Source organism: Colletotrichum tamarilloi (genome assembly GCF_030869305.1).
Source record: "Colletotrichum tamarilloi strain Tom-12 chromosome Unknown Scaffold_8.1, whole genome shotgun sequence".
Classification (NCBI taxonomy): domain Eukaryota; kingdom Fungi; phylum Ascomycota; class Sordariomycetes; order Glomerellales; family Glomerellaceae; genus Colletotrichum; species Colletotrichum tamarilloi.
In genome coordinates this window covers 336,815-364,125 of record NW_026849391.1, presented here as the reverse complement: position 1 = coordinate 364,125, position 27,311 = coordinate 336,815, and the positions used below count along the sequence as shown (strand labels likewise).

The window sequence follows — 27,311 nt, the reverse complement described above, 5'->3', positions numbered from 1 at the left end:
CCTCTTACGTCCGCTCTGCTGCTTGTGTGTCAAAGCACTCATTGCAAACCCAATCCGGGTCATCGACGCTCATCTTTGCGTTCTCGCTGATGCAATCCGAGTGGTAAAGCCGTTTCGAGCATTTCTGTAGACAAGGTTAGCTGGCGTCGTTTGTAATGTTACTCAGGGGTCACCACTCACCAGGTTGGTACACAGGAGGAGCCTCGGCCCCAGAACAGTCAGCCCACACACCAAGCAGCCACCGGCACTCTTGCGGATGTGAGGCCCCTGAGGCGACCCCTTGGGTACCAGCGTCGGATATTCCCCGGTCTTGATGCCAAGTTTCGCCTTGCGCGTTGCAATGTGGTCGAGGGCCTCCACGACGGTGCCGTGGTCGAGACTACTTCGCGCCAACAGGTATGTAAAATGCTTGCCAAACTCGGTCATACGAGAAGGCGAGGAGAGGAGCCATTCCGACTTGAGCCTCACAAAGCTAAGCCAGGCCGCGGGGAAGTATATGCTGGACGAGAGGCGCTTGGTGAGCATGAACTTGTCCCACTCCTGCATGTACTCCCTTTCATCCGGTGGGACATCAGAGAAGTCCGCTAAGGCATCACGATGCCATTGGATGAGCCATTGATCGCTAGCGGGGGGCTTCTTGTATTCGGTGCCTGGTTGTAATGTGGCCCTAGTGATAGGGTCGTAGAGCGTCTGTCCAATATCTGGCAGAAGCACTGTCGAGCGTGTCTATACAGAGTCAGTAACGTTCTTGTGGGAGGATTTGCGAGAGAACGAACCTGCGCAGGTTTGGCGAGCGGTTGCTTGCTGCCACGACCTACTGGTTGGGGTCCAGGTGTGCTTTGGTCTTCGGTACCAAAGCGTGATGTTAAGAATGAAATATTGCCATCTGCGAACTGATCCAAATCGAACGCCTTTGTAGGTCTTCTAAGAGCAAACGGCTCCGGACCAAATGTGTACGACTCATAGCGGTGTGCTACCTCGAACTCGGCGCCTTTCGCGCGAGACTGCGGCCGGAACTCATACTGGTCATGTTGACTGATGAGATGAACCTGTAGCTGAGGCAGCGAGCTATGTGGCATGCCGCACGTGACGCAGCGGAATGAATCCAGACAGACTTTCTCGCTGGGTAGGTGATAGGTAACAGTCCCCTCTTCAACGGCATTCGCGGCACCGCGTTTCTTCCGCTTCTTGTCCCTGCCTTGAGCCTTGTCACTGAGGACTTTCAGGTTGTAATTCTTGGTGGCGCCGCGCACTCTCAGCGACCGGTTAGGGGTGAGTTCTTCTTCGAGATCCTCGTCGATGTAAACATCCCCGTTCACCGCGCCATTTCTAGGAACTTTCACTGGAGTTCCTGGTGGACTTTCGTATAATGGCTCCTGGCCGTAATCCGTGAGAAGTGAGTCCTGCGCGGCTAGCATGCCGGATACTGTGATGGAGGGCTCTGTGCCCGCTTCCACAGCCCGGATCTGGCCTGCCTCAAAGGCAGTCGTCCACTGCGCATCAATATCGATGACATGCTCTGTCGGGCCAAGGGACTGCGGTGTCTTCTTGACTTTGAGGTTTAGTAGTGCCTTCCTGCGTGTGAATAAATCTGACGATGCGGCAGCGAGGACCCAGTGTATGGCCTCGGTAGGGTTTGCTTCATCGGCTGAAGAGTTGATGTTAATCGGAGGCCAAAAGGTTGGGCCAGCAGCTTCGAGCTCGACACAGAGACGGTAAGAATCAGCCAAGTCAAAGGAGCCATTGTCGTCGCGGTTGATGCGCATGCTGTCTTCCGGGATGTAGAACGGGCGTTGCAGGCAGATGCGCGCCATCCGGTTTGGGCCGCCAGGGTCCTTGAAAGACCTGATATCGCACAGCTGGCTGTTGCAGTAGAGCAAGACCTCACCAGCTTTGGTGACATGCGACAGCGAAACCTTGCATCGGGCTTTCAGGTTCACGACATCGTCGGAAGGAGCCAGGGATATCCTTTTGGAGGCCCTGTGGAAGATCCTGTTGACCTGAACACGGAGGTTGCGCTGCAGGTCGCCAACATCTCGCGCCTGAAAGATTTGGTCGGCGAGCTGATGATCGGCATCCATGCGACGGCGCTTGTTGGGGCGGACCTCATGATGGCCGTTGGAAACATCTCCGGAAGCAGCGGCCTTGGAAGCCGAAGACTGGGTGTTGCCCATGCCTTGCAAGATGTTCCTCTGGAGAAAAGGGGTACTGCGCTGGCGCCGCGAGTGAAGCGTCATAGCTGGTGAAGGGGGACCATGAGAGGTTTATAGAGATAGTCCCGCTTGGTGCTTCCCAGAAAGGCTAAATGAAGACCGTAAGCCTTCGAATCTACCCTGAGTGTGGTTGCCCCTTACTTCGCAAAGTCCACTTCAACGTGGTGAGCCAGAGTGGAAAGATGTCTGGTCTCGATGCTCATTGAAGGCCTGTGAGTGAGAGGCCGAGTCTCACGAGAAAGGGGCAGTGAGGTTGCGCCTCACCGTTGTCTCCTTTCTGGCGTCTTGAAGCAGAAAATGCAGAGTGGCGGGCTGCACAATCCGGATAAGGCGCAAGTCAAGTCTAGAATTTTTGTGCCAGACCTGAGCCAAAGAGGTGTCGTGGTGACTCGAGAGCAATGCGACAGGAGGGCCGAGAAAATGAGTGGGACCCAAGGAACGAGACGCGACCGCGACTGCGACTCGGGTCTTGGTCAAGGAAAAAGGAAAAGAAGCCCGGGCGGTAGGCTGCTTGGACAAAAAAGAGAAAATCGAGCCTAAAATATGACGGACTGCAAGACTAGAAAACCATGTTCTAGCTCTGGCTGAAGAAAGGCGGCGCGTTCCTGACGGTCAAGAGTGGTGGCGCTGGGCGATGACAATAACAGGAACAGGCTGTGATAGAGCGGGAGTGGAAGCGCGTCGTCGTCGATGGCTCAAAAAACGTGGACGGCAATCCACCCCCGGAGCAATTGAATTTTGGAGGTGGACCGGGGGGGCTTTCAGCAAACGTGTTTGTCACTGGCCATTGTTGCCAGGCTCTCATGCCCCCTAACTATCCGTGAAACTAACTGCCCTGGGCAAGGGGCCACCACAGCACTTGCTCGATGTACTTGTAGGTGTCTTCTACTGTGCTTAGTGCCTGCTCTGGTTGGCTTTAGGCTTCTGGCTACAGATACCAGCAAAACATGTTCATGATTGGTCAATATGCTCTGCTAGTGGGTCCTTTCTCTCCAGGCGAAGCGGAAAGCACCCGACTGCGCAGATGCTCGCCCCGACACCCAAATCAAGTTGGTCCTGCTTTCCCGAGTATGGAACCCTGTCTCGAATTTCTCGAACAAATATTTCTGTTTCCTTCAGGCCAACTTGCACTTGAACATGACATGATGTTTTCCTCCAGAGCTAGAGCTGCCATCCGCAAGGCAACTCGGCGCAAAGCAAACGACGGCCAATCTTTGCCTCGCCGGCCAGGATCTACTTGCTCCTATCCAAATTCCGGTCATCCCGCACTTTAGCATTCTTTGTGTCGATGCTGTTACGCTTGGGAAACCTGATGCTGCCAAACTGCAAGCAAACTCACTCTCAAAGTTGGAGAGATCGAGGACTTCCACTTGCCTGCTCTTTTTTTTTTCCCCTTCATCTTTCCTTTCTCTTCAGGTGCACAGGCCATGTGTTTGCGGGGGTCATTGACAAGCGTCTACTGCAGCCCACGGCAGCCTTGAGGTGTCCCACGACGCTAGTGCAAGGCTGACAGCTCTTTCCCGGTGGTGGTTCAGTGAGGTGACTGTTGCGCGCACCTGCCCCACCAACTCCAACTCACTTGCAAAGGTGTGAACCTTCCTCCACGAGTCTCTCCAAATACCTTACCTTACACTTTCCTTCTACACAAGTGTGTCGTTTTGCGCACTGAATTCTTCCTCCATCTCCTATTGCATATTGCATGAGTGAATCGCTTATGCGGCGTGCCGTCGTACTTGTTAACAACGGACTTCCGGCCGCTGGCGCATAACTGTCGCAAACGTCATCACTCGACAGCTTCAATCAGCATGCGCTAAGTTTGGTGTGCAACTCGACACTCTTCTGACTGGTTACATCACCGGACGGATCTACGGATAGTTGAGCACAGGTTAGTCACCGACTCCAAGACAACCTCTATTGGAACATTCCCTAAGATGCGACTCCTATCGATGCAGGGCACACCACTACTGCACCATGGCGTCCAAGCGGCAAACCACAGCCTCGAGGCCTCGTCGCGACTCAGCGAACGCTACAGGTTCCCAATCTACTGCCAAAGATCGAATGCGAGTCACCAAGGCTGGAGCCCAAACGTCCCCGAATAAGCTCACCGATGGTCTCCGATCTAAAACTCGATCCTCGACTCGCTCCCACATTCAGTCATATGTTGGCATGGAAAGCTCTGATGAGGAAGACTCCATTGCGGACGAATCCGAAGATTTTGAAGAATCACCACGCACCTCACGCAAGAGTCCCCGAAAGACGCCGACCAAGGCTAGCGACGGAAGAGGGGTTAGCCGGGCCGGCACCAAACGCAAGTCGACCACCACTGCGCGAGACTTTGCCCCTAAGAGAGGTCGAGGTCGGCCTCGCAAAGTAGAGGCTTCACCGCGGAAAGCCAAGCACGACTTCTCGGACGAATCCGAAGATAATGGGTTCGAAGACGAACTCTCAGATGCCAAACCTACCCCAAAGACCACTCCGGCTAAGCCACGAGGGAGGCCCCCGAAAAATAAGGTGGATATCGACATGAAGACTACAAGCCCTATCATTCCAAACTGGCTCGACCCTCAAATTGCGCATTCAATCTGGGTTCAGATATTTCAATTCGCGGCGATTTCAGGCGATGAGCAGGATACATTAGACGTCAACTGGATCCTCCATACGGCCAGGACGTGCAGGCAGTTCGCTGATCCGGCATTGACCGTCCTATATAAATGTCCACCAGTACGGGACGAGACCAAAGCATATGGGCTTGCGGAATTGCTCGAGAAGCCGCCATCGCAGACTACATTCAACTATAGAGCGAAAATCGAGGCCCTCCACATCGACGTCAGACTGGTGTCTTTACGAGGCCTGACATCGCCACTGAAGCTGATGCAGAACTTGCCACGTCTCAAAGAGGTCCTACTCGTGCATGGATTTGACCAGGCCCCTTTCCGAAAGCTGAAGGAATCTATCAAGTGGACTTATCCTGACGAGCTCTTTGAGGCATTTGAGGTGTCTCCTACTGCCGCTGCTGAGGCTGGGGAAAAGACTGCAATAACACGGCTCCAAAGCTGGCAGTGGAGCTCCAGGCTGATGGACAAGAACTGGGATGCGAGCCTTGCGAGACTTCAAGAAGTTCACCAGATGCCGAGCTTCGTCTCTTTACGGAAACTCAAGTTCGTGAACTACCAGATGCCGTCCATCAGACTGGACAAAGATCCCGAGACCAATCCCGAATTGCTTGCCGAAGATCAGAAGTCTGTGAGCCTGCTTGCGAACTCTATTCTTGCTCTTCCCAATCTCGACGATCTGGTCTTCGAATCGTCGACAATCATTACTACCTCACTATTTCCCTTGCTCCCAGCAAGGCTGAGACGCCTAGAGCTAGTAAACTGCGCGGAAGTCATTGCCGACGATTTCAGCTTGTTTCTGGTCACGAAAGGACATCAGTTGCAGTCGCTTGTGTTGAATCACAACCGTTCACTGAACCTGTCCTTCCTTACGGTGCTGAGAACTGCGTGTCCGCACCTTAAGGAGCTGCGTATGAACCTACAGTACTTCAGCTTATTGGAATCGAGTAACGATCGACTTCCCTCCTACGATACGCTATTGCTGCCGAATGAGGTTCCTAGCTGGCCAGCGTCTTTGCAAGTGGTTCATCTGGAGAATCTTCGTCACTGGAGTTCCGGCGCAGCTGATACTGCGGTTGCTGAGGCCTTTCTTCAATCATTGATTGATAGCGCTGAAGAGCTACCGGATCTCAGACACATCTCCATCAAGGCAATGCTCAGCATTTCCTGGCGATCACGCGTGGAACTCCGAAAGTCGTGGCAGGAGAAGTTTGAAAAGATCTTCCTTCGACAAAGCCCCGATCCAAAACCACACTTCACCCTGCAGAAACCGTTGCCCGTCGAGTCATCTCCCCTGGTCGTTGGGAAGCGGAAGTCCAAGAAACCTGCCGCAGAGCCATCCCGGCGGAGCAAACGAGTTGTGTCCCATGCTTCGGGTACCTCTTCTCGCGCTAGCAGTACGTCGAGAGGGCTTCGTGGCCAGCAGCTGCAGCCCAAGTCGTACGCGGAGCCTGACAGCGACGAATTCGACTCTGAAAACGATGTCGATATGGAAGAACCCGGAGAAGAATCCAATAAGGGCGAGACCGACGAAGCCTCTGAAGAAGCAGCGGCAGACACATTTGTACAAGGCATGTGCAACGTTGTCGATATCCACATCGACAACCAAAAGCCTCGGGAGCATCAATACAGCATGGATGACTTCCTGAACGACGAACGCGACTTTGAGGTCGATGACGAATGGGATAGCGATATGGACTACGCGTAGGATTGATTGTTTCTTCGTTTCCCTTTCCTTGTCGGCGAGAGGTACTCGCATGACCTTTTTTTTCATTTTGGCTTTCTCAGAGAAGCACTGAGGACGATGCAATTTCCCTCAGATATTGTATAATGTTACAACTTGGCCGTCTTCTACACACACGGGTCCATAGCTCGATACCATGGAAGACGAGACGACGAGATAGGCTATGGTTTGGCTTCGGAACATAGGAAAGGGCTTGACTGGAACTCGCTTGGTTGGCCAGCATGGGTTTACGGAAACGAGTATGGATTATGGATATGAAATGACGGGCTAGGCTGAAGGCCATGAAAGAGGCAATTTGGGGTCATCACAGGTGGCCTACCTTACCTTGTTATGAGGTACCTCAGATCATGGCTTCTTCTATACCATGCAGCACAGAAAAAGAAGCAGTAAACAGTTGCGCAATGGAAAAAAATGGAAAAAATAAAAATAAAACAATGGCTTGCCAATGCAGGCTCACTTCCTCTTCGTTGACCTCGGAGGTGCCCAATACGCCGCGCGTCAACTTTCCTCCTCGCAACTCGGGGCACAGAGAGCACGTACTCAGACGCCCACTTGATTTCTTGTATTCTCCTACACGTAATGGAGCAAAAGCAAGAAAGGGAGGAGGCAAGGGTATGTGCCTCTCCGACTAACAGAGAATTGTAGTAGTAGTAGTAGTAGTAGTACATCTTCATCGCCGCTGTAAAAGGGGGAGAGGAAAAAAAGAAAACAAGAGTCAATAAACCCTTTCCCCCGTCTCCGATCCCACCAAAATCGCAACACAAAAGCCCCATGCCTTTCCTTCTACATCCCTCTCAATGTACTCTACCACGTGACGGTGCTTGCTCCCTCCTAGAACGCGGCACCGCCCATGCCTTCACCAGCCAAGCTCTTCAAGCTCTGCTCGCTCACGTCTACCCTCGTCTTCCACGCCTTGGACTCCATCTCGAGCTTGTCCCACATCTGGAGGCTCTGCCGCAACTTATCCTGCTTCGCGTCCAGCTCTGCGCGGGCCTTTTCCTCCTCCGCCTTGAGTTTCTTGTAGTGCGGCTCAATGTCCCTCGTGATGCCCGTCGTCGTCGGGAGCAAGGAAGGGTCGATCTTGCCGCCGGGGATGATGGGCGGCAAGGTCGCAAGCATGCTCTGCGCGAGCGTCAGGCGGACGTTTCCGGGGCCGCCGTGCTGCGAGGAGGGGCCGGTAGGGGGGTTGAAGGCTTTGGGTGCTGACGATGTGCTCAAAGGTGTTGTGTTGGAGGGGTTGGCGCGTGGACCGGTTGGGATGCTGGAAGGTCCGTTGCCAATGGCAGAGGGGGATGTCGTGGGGGCAGGGGCCTGTCGGGGGGATGGACCAGACCACGAGCCTCGTCCACCGCGGGCGCTGTATCCGCCGCCCCTGGCCGGAGCTACGTAGCCTCGGGGGCCGGCCGGTGGGATTGTCGGGCTAACGGCGTCTGCGCGCGAGGGTGGCACGCTCGGGGTCGGCGGGTGTCTAGGTGGCTGGACAGCTGGTGAGCTGGCGGGCGCAGTGAAGTTTCGGGTCGCGGCAGGGCCGGTTGGAGGAGCACGTAAAGCGGCGGGGCCTCGAGGTGGTGTCTTTGCGGCCGGCGGGGCCGGCTCTTGGGGGGCGGCGATCGCGGAGGCGGCGGAAACGGCGGCGTTTGCGGTGGCGTTTGCGGCAGGCTTGGGTGCTTCGCGAATCGTCGTCGTCATCGTGGAGGACGATGATGCGGCAGAAGCACCGGTCTGAAGCGGTGTAGGTTCCCGCTCTCGCTCTCGCTGCTGCTCCCGCTCGACTCGCTCGACACGCTCCCCACGCTCCCTCGATTGCGGCCGCGAACGTGCTCGGGTGGAAGGAGGAGGATGCGGTGACGACTTGCCTGAAGCTGATCGAGACGTGATCGCTGACGAGATGCCAGAATCTCGGGGCGGCGAGGCCCGTCTGTAAGAGGATCCTACGTATCTCTCGCCTCCACCGCCGCGGCGGCTCGTACTACGAGACCGTGGACGGTAGTTGCCACGAGATGCCGGCGCAGGCGACCGCCGGGGTGGACTTCTATCCCTAGGACCTCTGTCGCGGCCGTATGGCGAACGCGACCGGCGTCTAAAAGGTAATGAGACCGTAGTCTGCGCAAAGGGGGGCAACGAACGGTACCTGTCGTCCCGCCGATCAAAGTCCCTGTCTCTGTCCCTCTCACGCTCTCTGTCTCTGTTGTCGCGGCGCGGCGGCGATCTGGCTCGATCGCTTCTCTCATCTCGGATGGCTGGAGATCTTCCAATGGGACTGCGGCGCCTTGACGGGCTACGTCTCGGCGAGGGCCGTCTCACCGGAGGAGGGCTTCGAGTCCTGTCTCGTCTGCGCCATGTGTCGCTCTGAGGGCGCGGGTCTCTATCACGGGACCGGTCACGTCGGTAACGCTCAGCACTACGCGAGCGGCGGCGCGCAGGAGACCTTCCGGGGACATAGCTATCCGAGGTCAATGGCGGCGTGCGGGCGCGGTCTCTGTCGCGGTCTCTTGATCTCTGGCGATCTCTGGTGTCTCTGGTATCTCGGTCTCGGTCTCGGTCGCGGTCGCGAGATCTTGGCCGGTCTCTGTCTCTGTCACGATCACGGTCGCGATCGCGGTCGCGGTCACGATCTCTATCTCGGTCTCGTTCGCGGTCTCTCAGTGGGCTTCGGGCTCGTCGAGGGGAGCGGTCGCCGCCGCCACCTCCACCTCTAGGGAAGGGTCTCCAGGACTCGCCAGCGCCATACCTAGTGACCTCGCCGTCCTCGTACCTAGGATGTTTCGTCAGTTGGTTCCATTGAGAATGGCTCGACGCAGTCAGAAGGCTGGGCAATGATGATTCAGTGCAAAAGGGACATCGCTCTATGCTAGCCTGCGAAGAGGTGTGATCGCCGTACAGGTCCGCGGTCCGAGAAGGGTCCGTGACAGGTACCAAGCTGGAAAGCAAGCGATACACTGATCATCGGTGCCGCGGGGTTCCAGTTCCTGTGAGCGATACTCCGATACGAAGTAATCGTGGAATATGCCAAGCTCGATCAGGCAGGTCCTCGATGAGCCCGGGATGAACTGGTGGGAAAGACAACAGGAGCTGCCAACAGCTAACACCACTTACCTGCTTCTCCGATCGCGATCCATATCTGTTCGTGTCGTGTAGCCTGCAGATCGGCCGAAGACAACGCTCGTAACAAAAACCTCCTGACGATGGGGGGTCGTAGATCTTTGCTTTGCGCGCGCGCGCGATAGGTTGTTGGATTGGGAAGGTTGATGGGTCAGCTAAAATGCGCGCCAACGCCAGACGTCAGTCGTCCTTGGATGGAGAGCAGCAGGGTTCCTAAGGATGCAAGCAGCAAAAAGCGTCCGAGGATTGGGATCTGGCCCCCCTGAAAACCAGAGGGTACCCACAAAACGGAGGCTGAGAACCAGCTATGAAGCGCGCTCAGACGCGGTTGTCCGGATAAGATAAGCGTACGTCGGCTATTGAGCCAACCAGAGCGTACTATCGAACGTCAGTGCTGGTCCACAAGTTGACCTTTCGGCTGGGACCAATCAAAGCCGAGAGAATTGACGATGGGCTGGGATTTAAAGTGATTTGCCGGAAAAATTGTAGACGCCCACACGAAAAATATTGCGGTAACAGGATTTCAAAGGAAGGGTCCACTAACTAAGTATCTTTTACACTGTGATACTGAAAAATTAGGAAAGTCAGGCCACTTGCTGCTGTATACCTTCCTCTCACCTACATGTGCCAAAACCTAGTGCAAAACATATATCATCAGAAGTTCAAAGGGCAAAAGATTAACCCGTAGAATGGCTTTGCCAATCGCGGTGAGGATTTGAGCCTCACGCGGGGGTCGAACCCGCAACCTTGAGATTAAGAGTCTCACGCTCTACCGATTGAGCTAGCAAGGCGGGTTATTGTGTGAATGCTGTGATCCACTGTTGGAGAGGAAGCCCGTGACTCGTGTCTTGAACCCCGCCGTCCTCTTGGTGACAGATGCTCCCTCACTCCCCTACCCAGAGTATAGAGCAGTAGGGTGGCTCAGTCGACTTCGGCGCAACATGGTTGGCATTGTGGTGGTGTATCAACAGAATTCTCTCGCCAAATGCCTAAGGTACGTCGCTGACACCCATCCCGCGCTCGAAGATTCCTCGCTACCAAAAGTGTCTCTTCTCTCTCAAACTCCTCCGCTCTCCCGTAACCAGCGTGCTGCGGACCTGGAACATATCTCCGTCCTCAACGCCAACCGCGTAGGCTTCAGTACCCAGTTGTATATATGCTGCACTGCACGCGCCTCCCCCCGGTATCTCATCCCAACTTTGAAGCAGGCTCACTCAGCCGGCGCATGTCAAGCCATCTTGTCATCCTCCGTAGTATCACCATTCTGCCGAGCCGCGAGCATATCCAGCATCCAACTCTGGACCTCCTTGGCATGGGCCTGCGCCATCTTCTGGGTACCGTTCTCCGGACTCCGAATCACTGTGCCGAAGCGGCGCTTACTTACTCTGTGCTTTGTGTCTGCACGAGACCAGCACGCGTGATCATGCTCGACGTAGATCTGGGAGTGATCCTTATACCAGGGTGCAAGCTCGGTGTCGACGTCAGACTTGACGGGTCGCAACATTCCCTTGATGAAGCAGGCGACTCCAGCAATTTTGGCTTTGCAGTCTACCGTGAAATGATTAGCGGGGGAAGAGCACGTTACTGCTGTATGGTGAAAAGACATACCTCGTCCAGTCAGAAGCGCCCTAACTCCACTATACGACCGACCTACACCAAGAAGAAGAATGTCGTCGGCCTCCTCGTAGAGCTGGATGTAGTTGTCCCATAGGTAGTTCGCCAGCTCCTGAAGTTCGCCCAGGAGCTCAATCTCTCCTGTCTGCTGGGTGTAAGGTTCCATATCTTCGTCTCGTAGAACCTTGTTCGGGACGTTGACATCCATGACTGCAATGCCTTGGCCAACAGCCCAATCGATGTACTGTTCGACGCTATCAACTACCCAGGCATTATGGGCCTCCACGTGGCGGTCAACCACATCAGGTTGAGCCAACACCTCCGGCGGATCATGAAAGATGATGAGAATACGCCGTGCGGACGGAATATCTGGAGTTACGAGGACCTGATTCTCGTAGGATTTAAAGAGCATATCTCTTTGTATGAAAAGAGGAATCATCTGATGGCGTTGTGACAGTGCTTGCCTTTGGCCGAGCCTGATGTGGTCGTTGAGTCTTGTAACATGCAGATCTTGAATATCCGGCATCGGGATAATGCCAGGTCTCATGCATTCCCAGTACGGCGCGTGGTAGCTCTGCACCTTGGCGAGGACCCTGGCCGCGTCCTTGTTCAGAGATGGCAGATTCATCTTCGGTGGCGGTTCTCCCATCAGCGTACGAGCAACTGATACCGCTGACGTTGAGATGGCTTGCAGATTGTAGCCACCCTCCAGACACACGACGACCTTGCCTTCTGCCAAGGACATGAGCATGTGGGTCATGTGTGAGTAGCAAGCAGGGCTCACGAAGCATCCACCGAGCTCGTCTCCGTCGGCAGCATCGAATCCTGCGGATATGACAACCAGGTCGGGATTGAACTCCTTGGCGATAGGCATGATGATCTTTTGGAAGGCGGCGATGTACTCGCCATCCCCCATACCCTGATCGTGCCATCCAATGTTGATATTCTTTCCCAGTCCAGGCCCTGTACCGCAGTGCTCGAGACCTCCATCCGGTATTTCCGCATTCTCTGGCGGGCCAGGGTAGAACTGTCCGTTTTGGTAGACATGGAGGGAGATGTACAGAACATTCGGGTCGTCGTAGAAAATATTCTGAATGCCATTGCCGTGATGAACGTCCCAGTCCAAAATCAGTACCTTTCTGCAGGCCTCTGGATATTCTTGCTGGCAGATCTTGACGGCGACGGGCACGTTGTTGAAGAAGCAGAAGCCGAGGGGTTGGTCGTACTCTGCATGATGACCCGGGGGTCTGATGACAGCAAAGGCATTCTTGACGTTGCCCTCGACGACATGCTTGCAGGTGTCGATGGCGCCGCCGCAGGAGAGAAGGGCTGCCGTGAATGTCAGACTGCCCACGTAAAGCGAGGCACGGCCTTGATCATATTGCCGACTCGTTTCTCGTAGCGTGGGGTAGTCCATCTTCGATAGGCTCTCGACCCAGTGATAGTGCAGCGGAGTGTGTGTGGTAAGAATTTCTTCCTTAGTTGCTTCTCGAGCGCCAATCCTCCACATGTATTTCGACGGGTTGTGACGCATCACCTCCGTGATTTTGCTTTCCGGGCCATTGAAAACTAAGCCATTCCTCTTGAATGCTTTGAAAATTTCCTCTATTCGGCGAGGGTCTTCCGGGTGATGAGGCGTAGTCCCAAAGTCGGCGTTGACGTGAAGCTTCATGCGGTCATCGTAGCAACATGCCGTGGGTAGTAGTCCTCGTCTGCGAATCGAGTCATCATTTAGAATTTCTTCGTAGTCCTCTTCGTCCTCCTCATCCTCGTCGTCGGGCGATGTGGTATTCTCGTCTTTTTGTACTCCATCAGCAGGCACTGGAATTCCATTGGTAGTCGTGGTGTCATTTGAAGGCTTATCATCCCCGCCCATGACGACGTCCGGGTCGCCGCCTTCCATGGTCAGAAACCGGCTGTGTCGACACGCCCCAAAACGCGGATGATGCTTTTCGTGAGTGATACGGGACGATGACAGTGTCTGATACTTCGGGCAGCAGAGCGAGATCGCCGTGGCTGACCAACAGAGACTATCCAAGGTACTGATAGCCGGGATGGTTCGAGCTAGGACGGAAGGCAGTCCTATGTCTCAGAAAGATGAGCAGGTCTGACTGAATGCTCTGCCCTGTTTCCGAAGGCTGATCGATCTTCAACCACGCAGGAAGAAACGATCCAGGTTACCCAGAAGCAGGCGGTTTTCTAATGCCAGGTCAGTTATATATTCAGGATTCGTCTAGGTGCCGAACGTTGAGGAACAGCAAGGCAGGCCAAGTGAAAGACAAAGTGTATCTTTTGTGATTTGTTCTTTCGTAAGCGCATCTCTTGAATAAGTGATAGCATCAAAAACACCTCTCGGCATGAAAATGAGAACTAGGAAAGATCAAATGAAGCTTCTTTGTTGCTCGGTCTTGATGAAAGGCAAACGGCATTAAGAGAAACACTCAAGATGCGCCATCTCAGCCAGCTCGCTCGATAATGGAACACGAGACTGATCAGACTGTCGCTTGACTGCCATACATAAAAAAAGCACTTTGTGAAATAGTAACTGACCTTTGTGAGAACGACGGTTCAACTTTGGCTGCTGCCCGAGATGAGCTCAACAATGAGTTCGGATAAGGCCGCCGCCAGCTGTAGTAAGGTAGGCCGGTCTGTCGCAAGTCTGATTACAGGCGCAGCGCCTGCAGATGATGATGGTATATCTGGTGTAAGAGAAGATTTCGAGAGAAAAGAGATATTAAGAGCAGGGTTCCAGCTGCGCAAAGACAATGCGCTGCGCTGATGGGAGACAATGCCGTCGTGTAGGACGGCTATTAAGTGAGTGGCCGGGTGTGAGTGAGGATGGGAGAGGCTTGGGCCACTGACAAGGCGGGAGCTGGCCACAAGCTCGCCGCCTTGCAGGGTGCACCCGCCACACTTACGCCCCTGTAGGTCGCAGCCTTGCACTAGCTAAGAGATCAAGTCCGCAATCCACCCATTGCTAGATTCCCGAATAAGGCAAGTTCAGTCTGTTACTGCACTTCTTGCCATCATAGCATTGAAGATACTGACGAACTACAGTGCAAGTGGTGGAATTTGCGATAGTGTTACTGATAAATAATGATAATACACTGCCGAGGTAGTATAGATTGGCGGGAGAAGGCGGCATTGCTCAAAACACTTATGTCTCATGCGCGAAAGACGCGACATCAACTCGACGAAGATGATACGAGGTCATTGACAGTGACCCTATTAGGATCTGCATTACCCTGACTAGCTTTTATCTCACTCTCAATTGAGATAGACCATCATGGGACATTGGCCCGGCCCTGATTGCCTCCACCCGGAAACTGAGTATGCTTAGTAACGTTGCCCTCCATAGGAATCACTTCGCTCGGCGAGAGCTCGACCATCATCTCCTGGTGGCGCCCAGATCCCTCTCGGCCGCCGGAACGCTCCCGGAGGAGGAATCGAGCCATCGTGGCTGCCGTCACGAACAAGATGTTCGTCCAAGTCGTCATCAGAGGTAACGATGCCTCCGATGCTGGTCAAATCAGCAATGTCGAAAAGCCACGGCCGCTCGTCTGTCGCGGACTGGATCGCTGCTACAAACGATTCCTGGTCCTGGGAGAATGCGGGGTGCTTCAAATTGACATCCATTACCAGCCTCTTCCGAGGGTAGTTGAACAAGTTCTCGAAGTAAAACATCAGGTCTTCCGGATCGAGCTTGGCATACGTGTCCACAATGCGTTCGCGAATGCTGGTCTCGATCATAGTCTCGAGTGGGCTGCTCTCGTCAACCTTTAATAGATGTCAGTATTGATTAGATTCTAATACCACTGCGCCTGCAATATCGAATTGCAAGATGCCAAATACCACTTACAGGTTCTAGGTTCTGCTCTAAGTTCGGGTAGATGTAATGCCGCACAAGATTCTTCATCGAAAAAAAAAGATCTCTCATCTCGATCAGTTCGCGAGTTGAATGAAGTCTCATGTGACTGGTTCGGACATCGTTGACGAACGGCTCCGGCTGACTGCTCCGAGGACGAAGAAGTTCACCGTGAAAGTAAAAGGCGTAGAGCCACCAACGATAAAGAGCACGGCGAAGCTTGAACTTCTCTAATTCGTTAAGTTGACGGCAGTCCTCAGGTGTCGCAAACCAGTGGAGTTGAGGGAATAATTCCTCCCATTGTCGTGTCACCAAGCAATACTTCAGCAAGGGCCTCAAGTCTCGTTCAACAAGCGTGACCGATCGAGGTGACGGCAAAGTAGTTCTTGGTGGTTTGTCGCCGTCCAAAGCCTCTGTATTGTGCTGGATACCGCCACGGGATAAGGTGACGCCCGTCATGTCGCCCGGAAATCTTCTGAAAACTACTCGTCGCGGCTGAAAGGTATCTCCATACTGGCTCATGTCTTGGTCCGAAGCCGTGAAGACTTGGAGAAGCTCGGGCAAGGGGCTAAACTCTCGCTGAAGGACTGGTAGCAAAATTGCCGCCTTATTTCTTGTCAGGAGTCCATGGAAAAGAGTGTTGACCTGAGCCAGGGAGAATATGCTTCGGACATCGAGTTGATGGTAAATATCGAAAATAATCTCAAGGGGAAGCCCTTCGAGGCCGTCCAATTTGCCAAGATCGCCATCCGCCAGGTCTGATTGCAGCTGTTGGCCCACAAATAGTGATGAGTAAGTTGAAGACATCTTGAAAGCAATCAACGGTTGTCTATAGCGGTCTATGTGTAGTGAATGCGATCGTGATCTGAAAGTTGATCAAGTATAAGGAAGAGGTTGATCCGATAGAGCAATGCAGAGTCAAGTTTTGGGCTGGGGGATGTTTGTGGTGAGAGGGCAGTCTGACTGTAGTTCAGTCTGATGGTGATTCAAATTGACGATGATTCAGATGAACAAGTCAGAGAAGCAACGGAACGCCTTCGGCAGCAAAGATAGTACGAGTCGAATCTATGAACTTCTTAGAGGCTTCATCCCAAAAACAACAGTGTTGACAAACGCGCGACTCACTGGTGTATTGCAGCATGTTGTTTCCAGGCAGCTCCTTCAGTGAACCTCGTGAAAATGAGTTCGCTGGCGTCTTTTGATGCTTGCCTGCTGATCAAGGACGGACAGAATGAGCTAGAGCCCTTGGTCTAGCTTTGATGCTGAAGGGAAGCTCTGACGTGCGCTTCAACAAATTATCACCGGATAAGGATCCAGTCACAATAAATGTGCGTGTATTTTGGAGACTGACTTGTCTCGTCTGGCCTCACGGATGAACGAAATCACCAGTGAGGTATCGGATCAATGGGTTTACTTCCTGATAACCCCGACGTTGGGGCTATCAATAAGGGCGATGATGTAGGTCGGCATTATTTGCACAGAAGACGCGATATTGGTCGAAATGGGCTGGCAGATGTCCCGGTTGGCCATGCTTGCTCACACAAAACGCAGTGCTGAGTTGCTGAAGCAGTGCTGCAGGAAGGGAAACCTCAACGCGAAGGGGGAATCGAGGTCAAGTGAAAGGGTAGACGCGACGGTGACGCAGAGGACATGCACCAAGGTCCCGATTGCTGACCTAATGTTGCTCAAGCTCAGGAGGTCAAGCCGCACAGGTACCACGAGTTTCCGGTCCAATATGACGGAAGTTGTCACCCTACCTTACCTCCAGTGGGTTCCTTCCCCGGGGAGTTGGCGTCAGGGGTACCGTATCGCTCGTGATTGTGGCTAGGGTGCTTGCGCCGCATTAGCCAATCATTGAGAGGATGTTGGAGCCGACGGTGGGAGTACGTATTTTGCTATCAAAAGCTTCGCATCGCCTGCTCGCACCTTTGAATGAATGAATGATGCCAGGTATATACCGTATCTTTCACCTGGCGTATCTCATGCTTCTCTGTCTTCTTCTTGTGCTCCAGAGTTCCTCGGCATTTCAAAATTCTTGAGCAAAAAGAGAAGAAAAAAATTGGCCCTTTGCCAGTCAATAAACTCAAATATGCCCGAACAGCATGGAATCTCATTATTACGCAAACAGTGCCTTGGTATCCAGCTCGTCCTTCGCCGCGCTCTTTCCACCCTTGCTTCTGAGGCCAAGCTCGCCTCTCTTTGCCGCCCGCTCTACCTCCTGCTCCGTCCGCGAGACGTGGCGAGTAGACTTCTTCTTCCTCAGGTCCGCACGAATCTGGTTCGGGGAGACGAAGCTTCGGCTCTCCCAAATCTTGCTTCCACACATGCTGCCTTCGAGTATGACAATCGGGGTTGCCGTCCACCGCGGACCAATCTCCACCAGGGCGACGTCTGTCTTGCCTCCTCTGAGGACTGACTTTCCAGTTTCCTCCTCCGTCTCGGCATCAACCTCCTTGATCTCGAAGTCTGATTGTCGCAGTGTCAGTCTTGAGTACGCAAATGCGGTTGGTAAAGTAGCAGTCGGACTTACAGCGGATCCAGATCTTCTCGTCAACCCAGCTAATTCCCATCACGTGGTCCACGAAAGGCTTGGACTTTCTCGCTCCCTCTGGAACACCGAACACCATTGTCATCAAGTTCTTGATGACTTGAAGATGAGGCTCGGTGTCGAATGCGGCGTCAAAGGACAGTATAGGACGGCTGCCCTTAAGACAGTTACCCGGGAATCGCAACTCCTCCATGGTCATGATATTTTGGATGTGTAGACGCACACTGGGGCCGTTCGGTGCCTTGTCAATGTCAGTAATGCCCACCATCCTCGAGATGAAGTATCGTAGTGGGAAACACTCACGTTTGCCAACCACATGTACAAGTCCTGGTGCTTCCTGGCCTCCAGGTAGCAAATCTGAGGTGTCGAGTTGAGCTCGGCGAGTTCGTTGAGGACGTGGAGTTTTGACTTGGTATCGAACTAGAGCGGTTTGTCAGGATCGAGAATTGTCGATGAGGACAGCCAGCAATGGCGGGGATAGTACGGACCTTGCTGTCCAACTTTCCGTGGGGCATCATCGAGTGAATATCGGTCATCAGGTGTCGGTGTCTGTCGAGGTCAAAGGTCAGCGTGACTGCCATGGCACATGGAGATCTATTGGCGGAGCTTCACCTGTAAGTGACGCCTCTGCTTGAAAGAACCAGAGCGCGCCTCTTCTGGCGCACCTTCTTGACGCCATTGGTGGGCGCCTCAGGCTTGTCGGCCTTCTTGGACAATGACTTGTATACGGAAGCCATCTTATCGAGTCACGAAGGTGGTGTGGGGTGTGTTGGCGACGTCGAAGATTGATGTTTGACGCGAAGAAGATATCGCAGCCCACCTGCAGGAAACAGAAGCCGATGGTTTGCGACCAGCCCAAATTTTTTTCTTTCCGCTACAGACGGGACGCCTGATAAGAGAGCTTATCGGCCAGGCGGTGACCCGGTGTAGCGGGGCACACACCCACTTAAGAGGTTCCCTGTGGTGCCAGTGCACCTCGAACCTTTTTAATGAGTAAGGGAGGTACGTACCTAACTCCGGCGCATTCGTTCCCTCCGCTGCCCTGTCGCCTAGACCGTGTCAGAGTGTGCCACAGAAGGGGGGGACAGTAACTCATGCGCGGGCTAACCCAGCTGAAGAGCGAGGGGGACTCGAGGGGCAGGGCCAGGCGTGAGGGGATGGGCACCGCAGCACCTATGAGTACCTAGCGCGGGCTGGGGGGAAAGAAACTTTGTGGATCGCAGCAAGCTTGCATGCCCACCTCAATTTCACCTCGCTGGAGCGCTTCGAGACATCCTGACCAGTGTGATGCCAGGACATGGCTTGAGAAAGACCCCGAAATTTGGGAATGCGGTACTTCAATGTAAACACATGGCTGGTTTGACCACTAAGGTATTGAGCTGGGCCAGGGGCAGAAGCCACTCTGAGCTCAGAGGAACACCTGTCATGACGGCAAAAGACCTGAGGTAGTAATTACCTACTGTATTGGTGCATCTGAAAGGGTACGTCAGAACTCACGAACACTTCCTGATCAGGTTGAAGGCGGCCAAAGATGCGACCCGTTGATTCGAGGTACCATCGCACATTACGGACATCCTCGCTAAGGGGTATCTTGTCTACGGTGTGCATGTTATATGGCGAGGACAGGTCGTTGGATGGAGCAGCCACAAGATGCTTCGCACATCACCAAATTCCACCTAGAAGACGCTCCCTCAAGGCATTAAGATGGATTCATTCAACTACGTAAGCATGTCAGAGCGATCGTCAGAGACGTCAAATCCCAGACAAGCCGCACTGAGCCGTATAAAGGAGAACAAAAGAAAGGCCGAGACTATACTCCGTCCCTTCGGAAATCATAAAAAAGACTCATTGGATTCCTAGTCATTCCTCGATGCAGCAGCCCCTCCTTGACCAAGTGGCGTACAGATTCCGGGGCATGTGTGTGACATGCCATGATATCGACCGTAGCAGCCCTCCCAAAAGGCCGTGAAACAGTTTCGCAGAAGGGGATTCGCTTAACAGCACTTGCCGCTCTTCTCTGCACTGTTGTCCGCAGGTGTGCTGAGCGAAATGCCGGCGCCGGCTCCGATCGAGGCTTGGGGTCCGTCGCCCGAGTCGAGGGCCTTGCTGGATACGATGCGGTAGATCTCTGCGAGCGAGACGGATCACGTTAGCACTTGACTGTCACCAGATACCCCTGATTATGTATGCGAGTTGCAAAATACGGGAGTAGACGCACCGGTCAAGATGTTCTGGAATGCAAGCTCGACGTTGCTGGCATCGAGGGCAGACGTCTCAATGAATGAGAGGTGGTTCTCGCCTGGAGCACCGGTTAGCGAACTCAGGGTCTACGGCACTTCCCCCTGACGCCTTCACCGCAACGTACTGGCGAAAGCCTTTGCCTCCTCTGTAGGCACTGCTCGCAGGTGGCGCAAATCGCTCTTGTTTCCGACAAGCATGATGACGATGTTGGCATCGGCATGGTCTCGCAGTTCCTTCAACCACCGGGTGACGTTCTCGTATGTCTGGTGTTTGCTGATGTCGTAGACGAGGAGGGCACCGACAGCTCCTCTGTAGTAGGCCGAAGTGATGGCACGGTAGCGTTCCTGGCCGGCGGTATCCCAAATCTGTGCCTTGATCGTCTTGGAGTCGACTTGAATGGATCTAGTGGCGAACTCGACACCAATTGTCGACTTGGAGTCCAGGTTGAACTCATTGCGGGTGAATCGACTGAGAAGGTTGGACTTTCCGACGCCCGAGTCTCCGATCAACACCACTAGAAGATGAAAATGTCAGCTGGCCCTCACAGAAGCCCTGTGGCCACTATGCGATAACGTCGCCAGGTCGGATCGGTCGTTGGCGCACCTTTGAAGAGGAACTGTCGGAGGCTTCGAGTTAGCGCAAGGAGGGGGAGGCTTGGGAGAGCAGTTGGAGAGGGAGAGGGAGAGGGGCGGCAGTAGGGTCAAGGGGTCTGGAAGATGGGAGATGGGAGGACTCACGTCATATTCGTCGTTGGCCATGATGTCGGATTGTGTTGCAAATGCGATGGACAGGTGTCTAGGAAGTTGTAGGTTCGTTGGTGTTGCGAAGCGAGGATACTGCGGCTCGATGGAGGTGGTGCGCGGCCCCGAGAGATAAAGCAGTTGAGTTGAGGCGAGGCAAGGTGTAAGGGTCTGGAACTGAACCAGACTGAGAGAGGTGGTGGACAGTGCAGGTCAAGGCAGCATAGGGTGGTGGGTGAGGCAGCAAAGATTGAGGTGAGGTGGTGGTGTCGGCACCCGGGCAGTTCTAGGCCACAGAAACTCGCTTCGCCTGGAGGGAGGTAGGCACTTTAGGTAAGGTACCCAGAGAGCAAACAGCCACTGGGAAAGGGGAAGTCGGGCGTACCTAAGTGAGGTAAGGGTACTACTGGGGGTTGTATTCCGTCGCAAGCCAGCTGCAAAGGGGGCTTGTCGGGTCCTGGGTGCTGGAAGATTGGGAGTATCCAGGTACAGGAAGTACCTCGACAGCCAAGGTACTTTGGCTCGTGGTGCAAGTTAATGATATACCTCAGAGCTCTGCTAACGTTTGATACGCATGAGAGACTACCGTGCTTTTTGCACTATTGAGTAGACGAGCAAGAGGTAAACATATTAAAAAGAGGAGTGATAGATATGTTTATTTCTGTGAAAGAAAAGGGGGGTGTTTGTTTTTCAAGGTACAGTTGGAATCAGAAAGCCATTCGTGGTGTTCTTAGAAACCAGCAATTCGGCATCTCCCTGCCGCCAGATCATTCAACTGGTGGGGTTGTCAAGTAACTGGAACATCCATAGTATGCAAAAAGGTCAAAGACGTACTTTGGGAAGAATGCAGATAGATAGACGACACGCTGGCCAGGAAAGTACCAAAGATTGATCAATGCCTTTGCTTCCATGATTTCAATAGCTACCCATTCCCTGCTCGGGCACATCAAAGTCGAAGGGGGAGATATGCTCCACGTTCCCGGATGTGCTGAACCCGCTGAGCCACACCACCGCCGGGCATGCACCAACCACGTTCGTCACATCGGCGTCTCCCTTCTTTGCCTCGAAGATTGACAGGACATGGAGAGGTCTGCAGTTGACTGCAGTGTGCGAGGATCCAGAACGGGATCCCGCCGTCGGTAGCCGGAAGTGTCGCGTTTCACCTCAAGCATCACGTGTGCCCAGGCTGCGGTGTTCAGAGAGGACAACCTCAGCATGGCTCAGGTCGCTTCTTCTGACCCAGCTCGCCATGTGCCCTGAGTGTCACACACAGCTTGATCTCTACTGAAGTACCAAAGAAGCTGACGTAGTCCATTTACACGCACTGCCCCCAAGCAACAGCACTCAATCTTCAACGCCACATGCATGACACAAACTTCCAGATTGAGCCTTCCATAAGGTAAGCTGAGCTTTGTTTACCGCTGAGGTCCGTAATCACAGGCAGATTCTACAATTTATCGAGATTCAGTGAGGTGTACCTAGGTTTTGAACAATTTCCTTGCCAGTTGAGGTGATCATCTTTAGATCGTCAACACAGGCAAAGGAAGTTCCTGTCTGCGTGTGCACACTTACCGTACCGAACCAACTCCCTAGTTGATCAGAGTATCCGTAGAGAGTTTTCTTTACAAGTGCCGACTCTCTGAAAAGGATCTGATCAGGTCCCTTGAGTAACTGCCTTACGTAGATGTGCCATCTCGTACGTTCAGTAACGTTCAAGAGGTCGTCGGTGGAAAGTTGCTTCTTATCCGAGTGCTTGCAGGACACTACTCTCTGCACGCCAAGATGTTACCCGCTGCCTTCCGCTATCGTTGGAAAGGCAGGTCCAATTAGAATAAGGTACCCGTACCTTCCTTACCTTCTTCCATGGTAGCAGACCTGTGAACACTGAAGGCACCGTGGGCCGTGGAACCTTCCCTGAAATGCTGCACGGACACTGTTCCATGGCGCCCTGACTTGCATGTAAACGCTCTCCCACCGCTCCGGTGCATCCTCGATATTGAATCGTTACTTTTCGCGCCCAATTTCACGCCAGCAATCCCATAAATACCTGGTTTTGCTCTGTACAAAATTCCACATCTCCCGCCCCTCTCAATTTTCAATGTATTGATTTCCCTTTGGTACCTGACGAGTAGGGACGCATTCTGTCCCGCCGGTTAGTCCTCATTACCTTGCCCGAATAACCTCATCGCTTACCTTTGATCAGTGCACATAACTACATTAAAGTTCATGAACAAGAGCTCCATCCTCTTTGCCTCATCAACCAATTTCGGTCCTCGCCTGATCAGCTCTGCGCTTCGAGTATTAGAGGTTCTTCTTCAAGCTCCCACACAACGTGCGGTTGCATTCACTGAGGCCTGCTACCTCGCGTATCAAGAGTCACATCGTCATCTGAGTGTATCGACCTTTGGTGCGTCGAAAACCTGTGGCAACAGTTCACACATACGACCACAGCGTATTCCTTCACGCGTGCATTCTGGATATGCTTTCCAGAGTATAAGCGTGCCATGGATGCTTCCGGGCTTTTCGTCGCCGATGATAAGCAACCTGACGATGACAACATCTCCATCAACTCCACCCTCGCGTCCGAACACGATTCCGATGAGGAATGGCTGGTAGAGGGTATCCGCGCTCAGTGTCGCGAAGGTGGGAGAGACGAATTTCTGGTAGAGTGGACTGGTTACCCCATTGAAGAGGCCACATGGGAGCCTGAAGAAAACGTGACGGATGAGCTACTTGGGGAATGGAAAGACACTCAAGCAAAGCAAGCTTGTGGGGAGGAGAAGCCGTTCGACATTGTCGCCTGGCAAGAAAGCGTGGTCAAGCGTCAAGAGGACAAATACCAGCGGCATCACCAGCGCAACCTTGAACGGAAAAAACGAGGTATCCAGCCTAGGCTATGGGAGGGCGAAACCAAAGCGGATTATTATCTCAGCGACGAAGACGTTGGGGAGGATGATTACAACGCCGTATTCCCCCCTCCAAAGGCTGTGGAGCGAAACGAAGATGCGTTTTATTCTGATACTCAACCCTCCAAGATCGCCCCTAAGCAGGAGGTCGCAAAGGAACCAATCCTTCGGAAACGGGCTTCAGCGACAGAGAAACCAAAATCACCAACAAGAAAGGCACAATCCAGCTCTAGCCCTCAGCCACGCTCACAGCCACCTTCGGCGCTGGCAGCGGCGACTGAATATCAAGGAACAGCAAAGAAGAAGCCTCTGCCGGGCAGGGTGGTCAACAATGCGACAACCAGCCGGTTGCCGAATAGCGCGACAGCAACTGCGCAGACCACTCACAGGGCCAAAAAGACTGCTGTGAGCTCTAGGACAATGGTTAGATCACAGAACACCGGAACGGGCATCAATGTCTTCGCGGCCGGCAAGCAATCAAAGCAGCGCCGTCAACTCGTACAGAACGTGGCCGATCCTAACAAGGATGCTCGTCTTTTCTCAAATCACCGACTCAAGAGAAAAGCTGAGTTACAAGGTCGTGAGAAAGCGGACATGGCTCCCGCGGCAGTCCCAACGAAGCTATTCAGCATCAGCCGCGGGCCGCCTCCTGGAACCACTACCGGTACAAACATCAATCCGAGCACCAATACCACCGCTAGCATCCCTCGGTCTGTACTGAAGCGTTCAGTCGATGATCTCTCGACGAGGTCAGCCAGTGAGTCCAGTATGACAGCGTCGGAGAGGGCGGGGGTGTCACACCCTCAAAATCTCGGTCAGCCCCAGACTATTCAGCCAACGACCAAGAAAAGGAAGTCCGTTCAGTTTGCAGACGTTCCGCTTGCCGATGAGCCAGAAGAGATGGACGTGGACTACCCGACTGCTCGGCCAAAAAGACTCAAGTCGCCCCCGATGCCTTCAGATCCGTCACAGTCTACTCAACCGCCTGCTAAGCCTCATTCTATCCTTCGCAAGTTATCAATAACAGACTACAAGTCGAGAAGCACAGGCCAAAACCATGACAAAACTGTCGTTTTAGGTCCTCCGGGAAGCAAGGACATTGAAATGACATTTGATAATGTTAGAGCCGACTCTGACGCTTGGCATTCTCAATTTGTTGACGAGAAACTGCTGCATTTCGCCAGAAATTTCACAGCCAGAACTTTTGCCTCTCAAAGGGCAATTGTTATTGAAAGGGTACTCGCAAATGGAAGCGTCAGGCCCAAGTCAAACAACGATCAAGTTGCTGTGGAGAGAGCAGCAGAACGGCTCCGATCAGGGGCGTTTGGGGTTGCGTGCTTCTATGAAGACTTTCTCATTGTCATTTACCCAGCTGGGTGTGAAGATTGGAAGCAAACAATGCCTGAAGTCGAAGCCAACAGCCCGGCAAACGTCTATCTGAAATATGTCATCTTCAAGCCCCAGCCGGCTGTTAAGAAGCCTTTACCAATCAGACAGATCAACGCTTCAAAGATAGCTTCGCGAATTGCCATCTTCCGCGATCTCTTACGCCTCGACTATCATATGATTCTGCCCCCCGGCATTCGAAATGTACGCCACAATTTCTACCTGGCGTTTCCTCCATCTAGGGTGCTGTTACTCGAGGCTATGAGCGAGTGGCTTCGCTCAGAGAATCCCGAATGTAGGATATTCTCAACTAAAACGGGTGGCGACTGGGCCGCCTTTACCAACCCGAAGATTGTTACGCAAGGAGTAATCATTGTTCACGAGGCAGCCGCCGATTCGCTCCGACAGTTCCCTGGTTTGCTCAAGCTGCTTTTGCATAAGAGCAGTGCAACTTACGTCTTTTGGTGCATTGGGGAGTCACTCCAGCTGTCTCCCGCGTACCCATCTATTCGGTCTATGCACAACGAGATGCCAAAGCTGGGCACATTCGAGTTGACGAGATTTTTCCCCCACGGTAACGCAATTTTAGTTACGCCAAGTTTTCTGGTCTCTGAACCACGCCGTGCCTTCCAACTCTTTCAGTGGTACAATAGGACCTATCAGAAGCCTAGTAATAACCAAAAGATCGTGGCGGCGGCGAGCTTACGGGAGTATTTGCGGGATCTTGCGCATGAGCGATCCGCCCGCCGAGACGACTTGATGGCAGATGGTGACCTAACACGCCAGTGGTCAACGTCGAAGCGCGAGGATATAGCACGAATTGCAGGATTGAGCAAAGAAGATTGCACAGCTCGATTCGAGACATGGGCGATAGTGGAAGGCCTCCAATCGGCCATAGACACAAGCATTGTGCCGGATGAGCAGGTCGAGGCCATTGTCTTTGCTGATGGATCTATTGATGCCAACGACGAGCAAAGCTTGGTGAATTGGTTCGGCTGTTGGTCCCAAACTCGTTTCGACCAGTTCCGCAAGTTCCACGTTCTAGGAACAGATGGCACTTCCGACAATAGCCATCTGATCAATGACGGCGACATTCCCATATATCCGCCTGGGGTTGGGCGCGATCGAGGAGCCGAACCAAATCCCGATGTTCCTGGCCCGCATCAGAACATGTCAGGTTCCGACAATAATCTTGGACCACAAAGTGGAGGTAGCAAGCTTCTTGGAGGCTTGTCTGGCCACCACTTCCTGAGCAAGTTGAAGGCAATCGCTACTCGCAACGAACGTCCTAAATTGTGTCCATTTGGGAAGCTCTTTGGCTTTGCTGTCTCCTATTACGAAGACATTGCTAATACAGCTGACTCTTATGGAGACTTCCATCGCGACTTTTCAACTTTCGACAAGTGGATGGAGTGGCCCTGGCCGTTCTTCTCATCCTACCAGGAGCGTTTCAAGCAACCTTCAGCACCCTATCATCTGCCGCCGACATTCAATACCTACTTCGCGGTTTTTTACACTCCTGAAGATGATCATCCAAGCAAACCACCACCGCGTCATCCCTGGCTTGCGATTTGGCGGGTTCGTGAGCCTTATGCGGCTTGGAAAGGAACCGAGCTTTTTATTTGGGACACCGCGGCCAAGGATCGATGTTCCACAGCGAACGAGGTCTACGAGTCTCAACTCTTGCAGGCACAGCAGCACCTTATACAGATGGTACGGGAGCGATCTGAAGACAAACATCGGGGCCTTCCTCTGCTAGAGGTCTGGTATGGTGGGTTCGAAACAGAGCCTTCGGAGTATACCTTGCCAGTCGACGTCACGTTCCATAACTTGGACGTGATGATGTCGGACTGCAAGCAATATCTTCCAGCGGTTGATACTTTATTACTGCGCAGGGGTTTCCGCAAGATTTGTCCCGGCGACGCGCCCATTGGGCACGGGCTTCATGCCACAGACTCTTCAATGGATATTGATATGATTGGCGGTCATCGAAATCAGGGCGGCGAGAGCAAGATCATCTTTTACCCGCCCAGAGCCATGAATCCGACAGGACAGAGCAGATGTGAGAATTTGTTCTACACCTGGGTGATGAATATCGACAGACAGAATCCTCGTCCCGCATGGCCTTACACGTTCAGACCGACCACCGAGTGGTACCAGCAGCAGGTTGCCGAGAACCGGCATTTCGAGCACCTCAACGTTGCTACTTGGCAGCGGGTATTTGAAGTCCTCAGGTTGCCAACTGAGAAGAGCAAGGCCGAGTCGCAAGAGAGCGGCAAAAAGTGAAAAGAAAATCGGAAGAAAAGGAGTAGTCTCGTGCGGGCGGTTTCAGCCGTACGA

At 53.3% G+C, this 27,311-nt stretch overlaps 8 protein-coding genes across 8 annotated transcripts; 2 read left to right on the top strand and 6 right to left on the bottom strand.

The window, feature by feature from the left end:
• Positions 1 to 4: 4 nt before the first annotated feature.
• Positions 5 to 2,237, bottom strand: CTAM01_03468 (uncharacterized protein; the record flags this gene model as incomplete). Its single annotated transcript, XM_060519503.1, has 3 exons — positions 5 to 124; positions 181 to 726; positions 777 to 2,237. 3 exons carry the CDS (start codon positions 2,235 to 2,237, stop codon positions 5 to 7), a joined length of 2,127 nt encoding a protein of 708 aa, XP_060385709.1.
• Positions 2,238 to 4,184: 1,947 nt separating this feature from the next.
• On the top strand, positions 4,185 to 6,533 carry CTAM01_03467 (uncharacterized protein; the record flags this gene model as incomplete). Its single annotated transcript, XM_060519502.1, has 1 exon — positions 4,185 to 6,533. The coding sequence occupies one exon, from the start codon at positions 4,185 to 4,187 to the stop codon at positions 6,531 to 6,533; it is 2,349 nt and encodes a 782-aa protein (XP_060385708.1).
• An 867-nt stretch (positions 6,534 to 7,400) lies between these two features.
• Positions 7,401 to 9,688, bottom strand: CTAM01_03466 (uncharacterized protein; the record flags this gene model as incomplete). Its single annotated transcript, XM_060519501.1, has 2 exons — positions 7,401 to 9,324; positions 9,666 to 9,688. 2 exons carry the CDS (start codon positions 9,686 to 9,688, stop codon positions 7,401 to 7,403), a joined length of 1,947 nt encoding a protein of 648 aa, XP_060385707.1.
• A 1,211-nt stretch (positions 9,689 to 10,899) lies between these two features.
• CTAM01_03465 (histone deacetylase) lies at positions 10,900 to 13,188 on the bottom strand (the record flags this gene model as incomplete). The annotated part of the gene is made up of 2 exons (XM_060519500.1): positions 10,900 to 11,219; positions 11,280 to 13,188. The coding sequence occupies 2 exons, from the start codon at positions 13,186 to 13,188 to the stop codon at positions 10,900 to 10,902; spliced, it is 2,229 nt and encodes a 742-aa protein (XP_060385706.1).
• A 1,433-nt stretch (positions 13,189 to 14,621) lies between these two features.
• Positions 14,622 to 15,957, bottom strand: CTAM01_03464 (F-box domain-containing protein; the record flags this gene model as incomplete). The annotated part of the gene is made up of 2 exons (XM_060519499.1): positions 14,622 to 15,062; positions 15,145 to 15,957. 2 exons carry the CDS (start codon positions 15,955 to 15,957, stop codon positions 14,622 to 14,624), a joined length of 1,254 nt encoding a protein of 417 aa, XP_060385705.1.
• A 1,309-nt stretch (positions 15,958 to 17,266) lies between these two features.
• On the bottom strand, positions 17,267 to 18,435 carry CTAM01_03463 (brix domain-containing protein; the record flags this gene model as incomplete). Its single annotated transcript, XM_060519498.1, has 5 exons — positions 17,267 to 17,616; positions 17,681 to 17,939; positions 18,002 to 18,118; positions 18,187 to 18,247; positions 18,311 to 18,435. The coding sequence occupies 5 exons, from the start codon at positions 18,433 to 18,435 to the stop codon at positions 17,267 to 17,269; spliced, it is 912 nt and encodes a 303-aa protein (XP_060385704.1).
• A 1,257-nt stretch (positions 18,436 to 19,692) lies between these two features.
• CTAM01_03462 (Ras family protein) lies at positions 19,693 to 20,697 on the bottom strand (the record flags this gene model as incomplete). Its single annotated transcript, XM_060519497.1, has 5 exons — positions 19,693 to 19,826; positions 19,917 to 19,997; positions 20,064 to 20,453; positions 20,543 to 20,555; positions 20,677 to 20,697. The coding sequence occupies 5 exons, from the start codon at positions 20,695 to 20,697 to the stop codon at positions 19,693 to 19,695; spliced, it is 639 nt and encodes a 212-aa protein (XP_060385703.1).
• A 2,208-nt stretch (positions 20,698 to 22,905) lies between these two features.
• CTAM01_03461 (chromo domain-containing protein) lies at positions 22,906 to 27,257 on the top strand (the record flags this gene model as incomplete). Its single annotated transcript, XM_060519496.1, has 2 exons — positions 22,906 to 23,110; positions 23,170 to 27,257. The coding sequence occupies 2 exons, from the start codon at positions 22,906 to 22,908 to the stop codon at positions 27,255 to 27,257; spliced, it is 4,293 nt and encodes a 1,430-aa protein (XP_060385702.1).
• Positions 27,258 to 27,311: the final 54 nt, after the last annotated feature.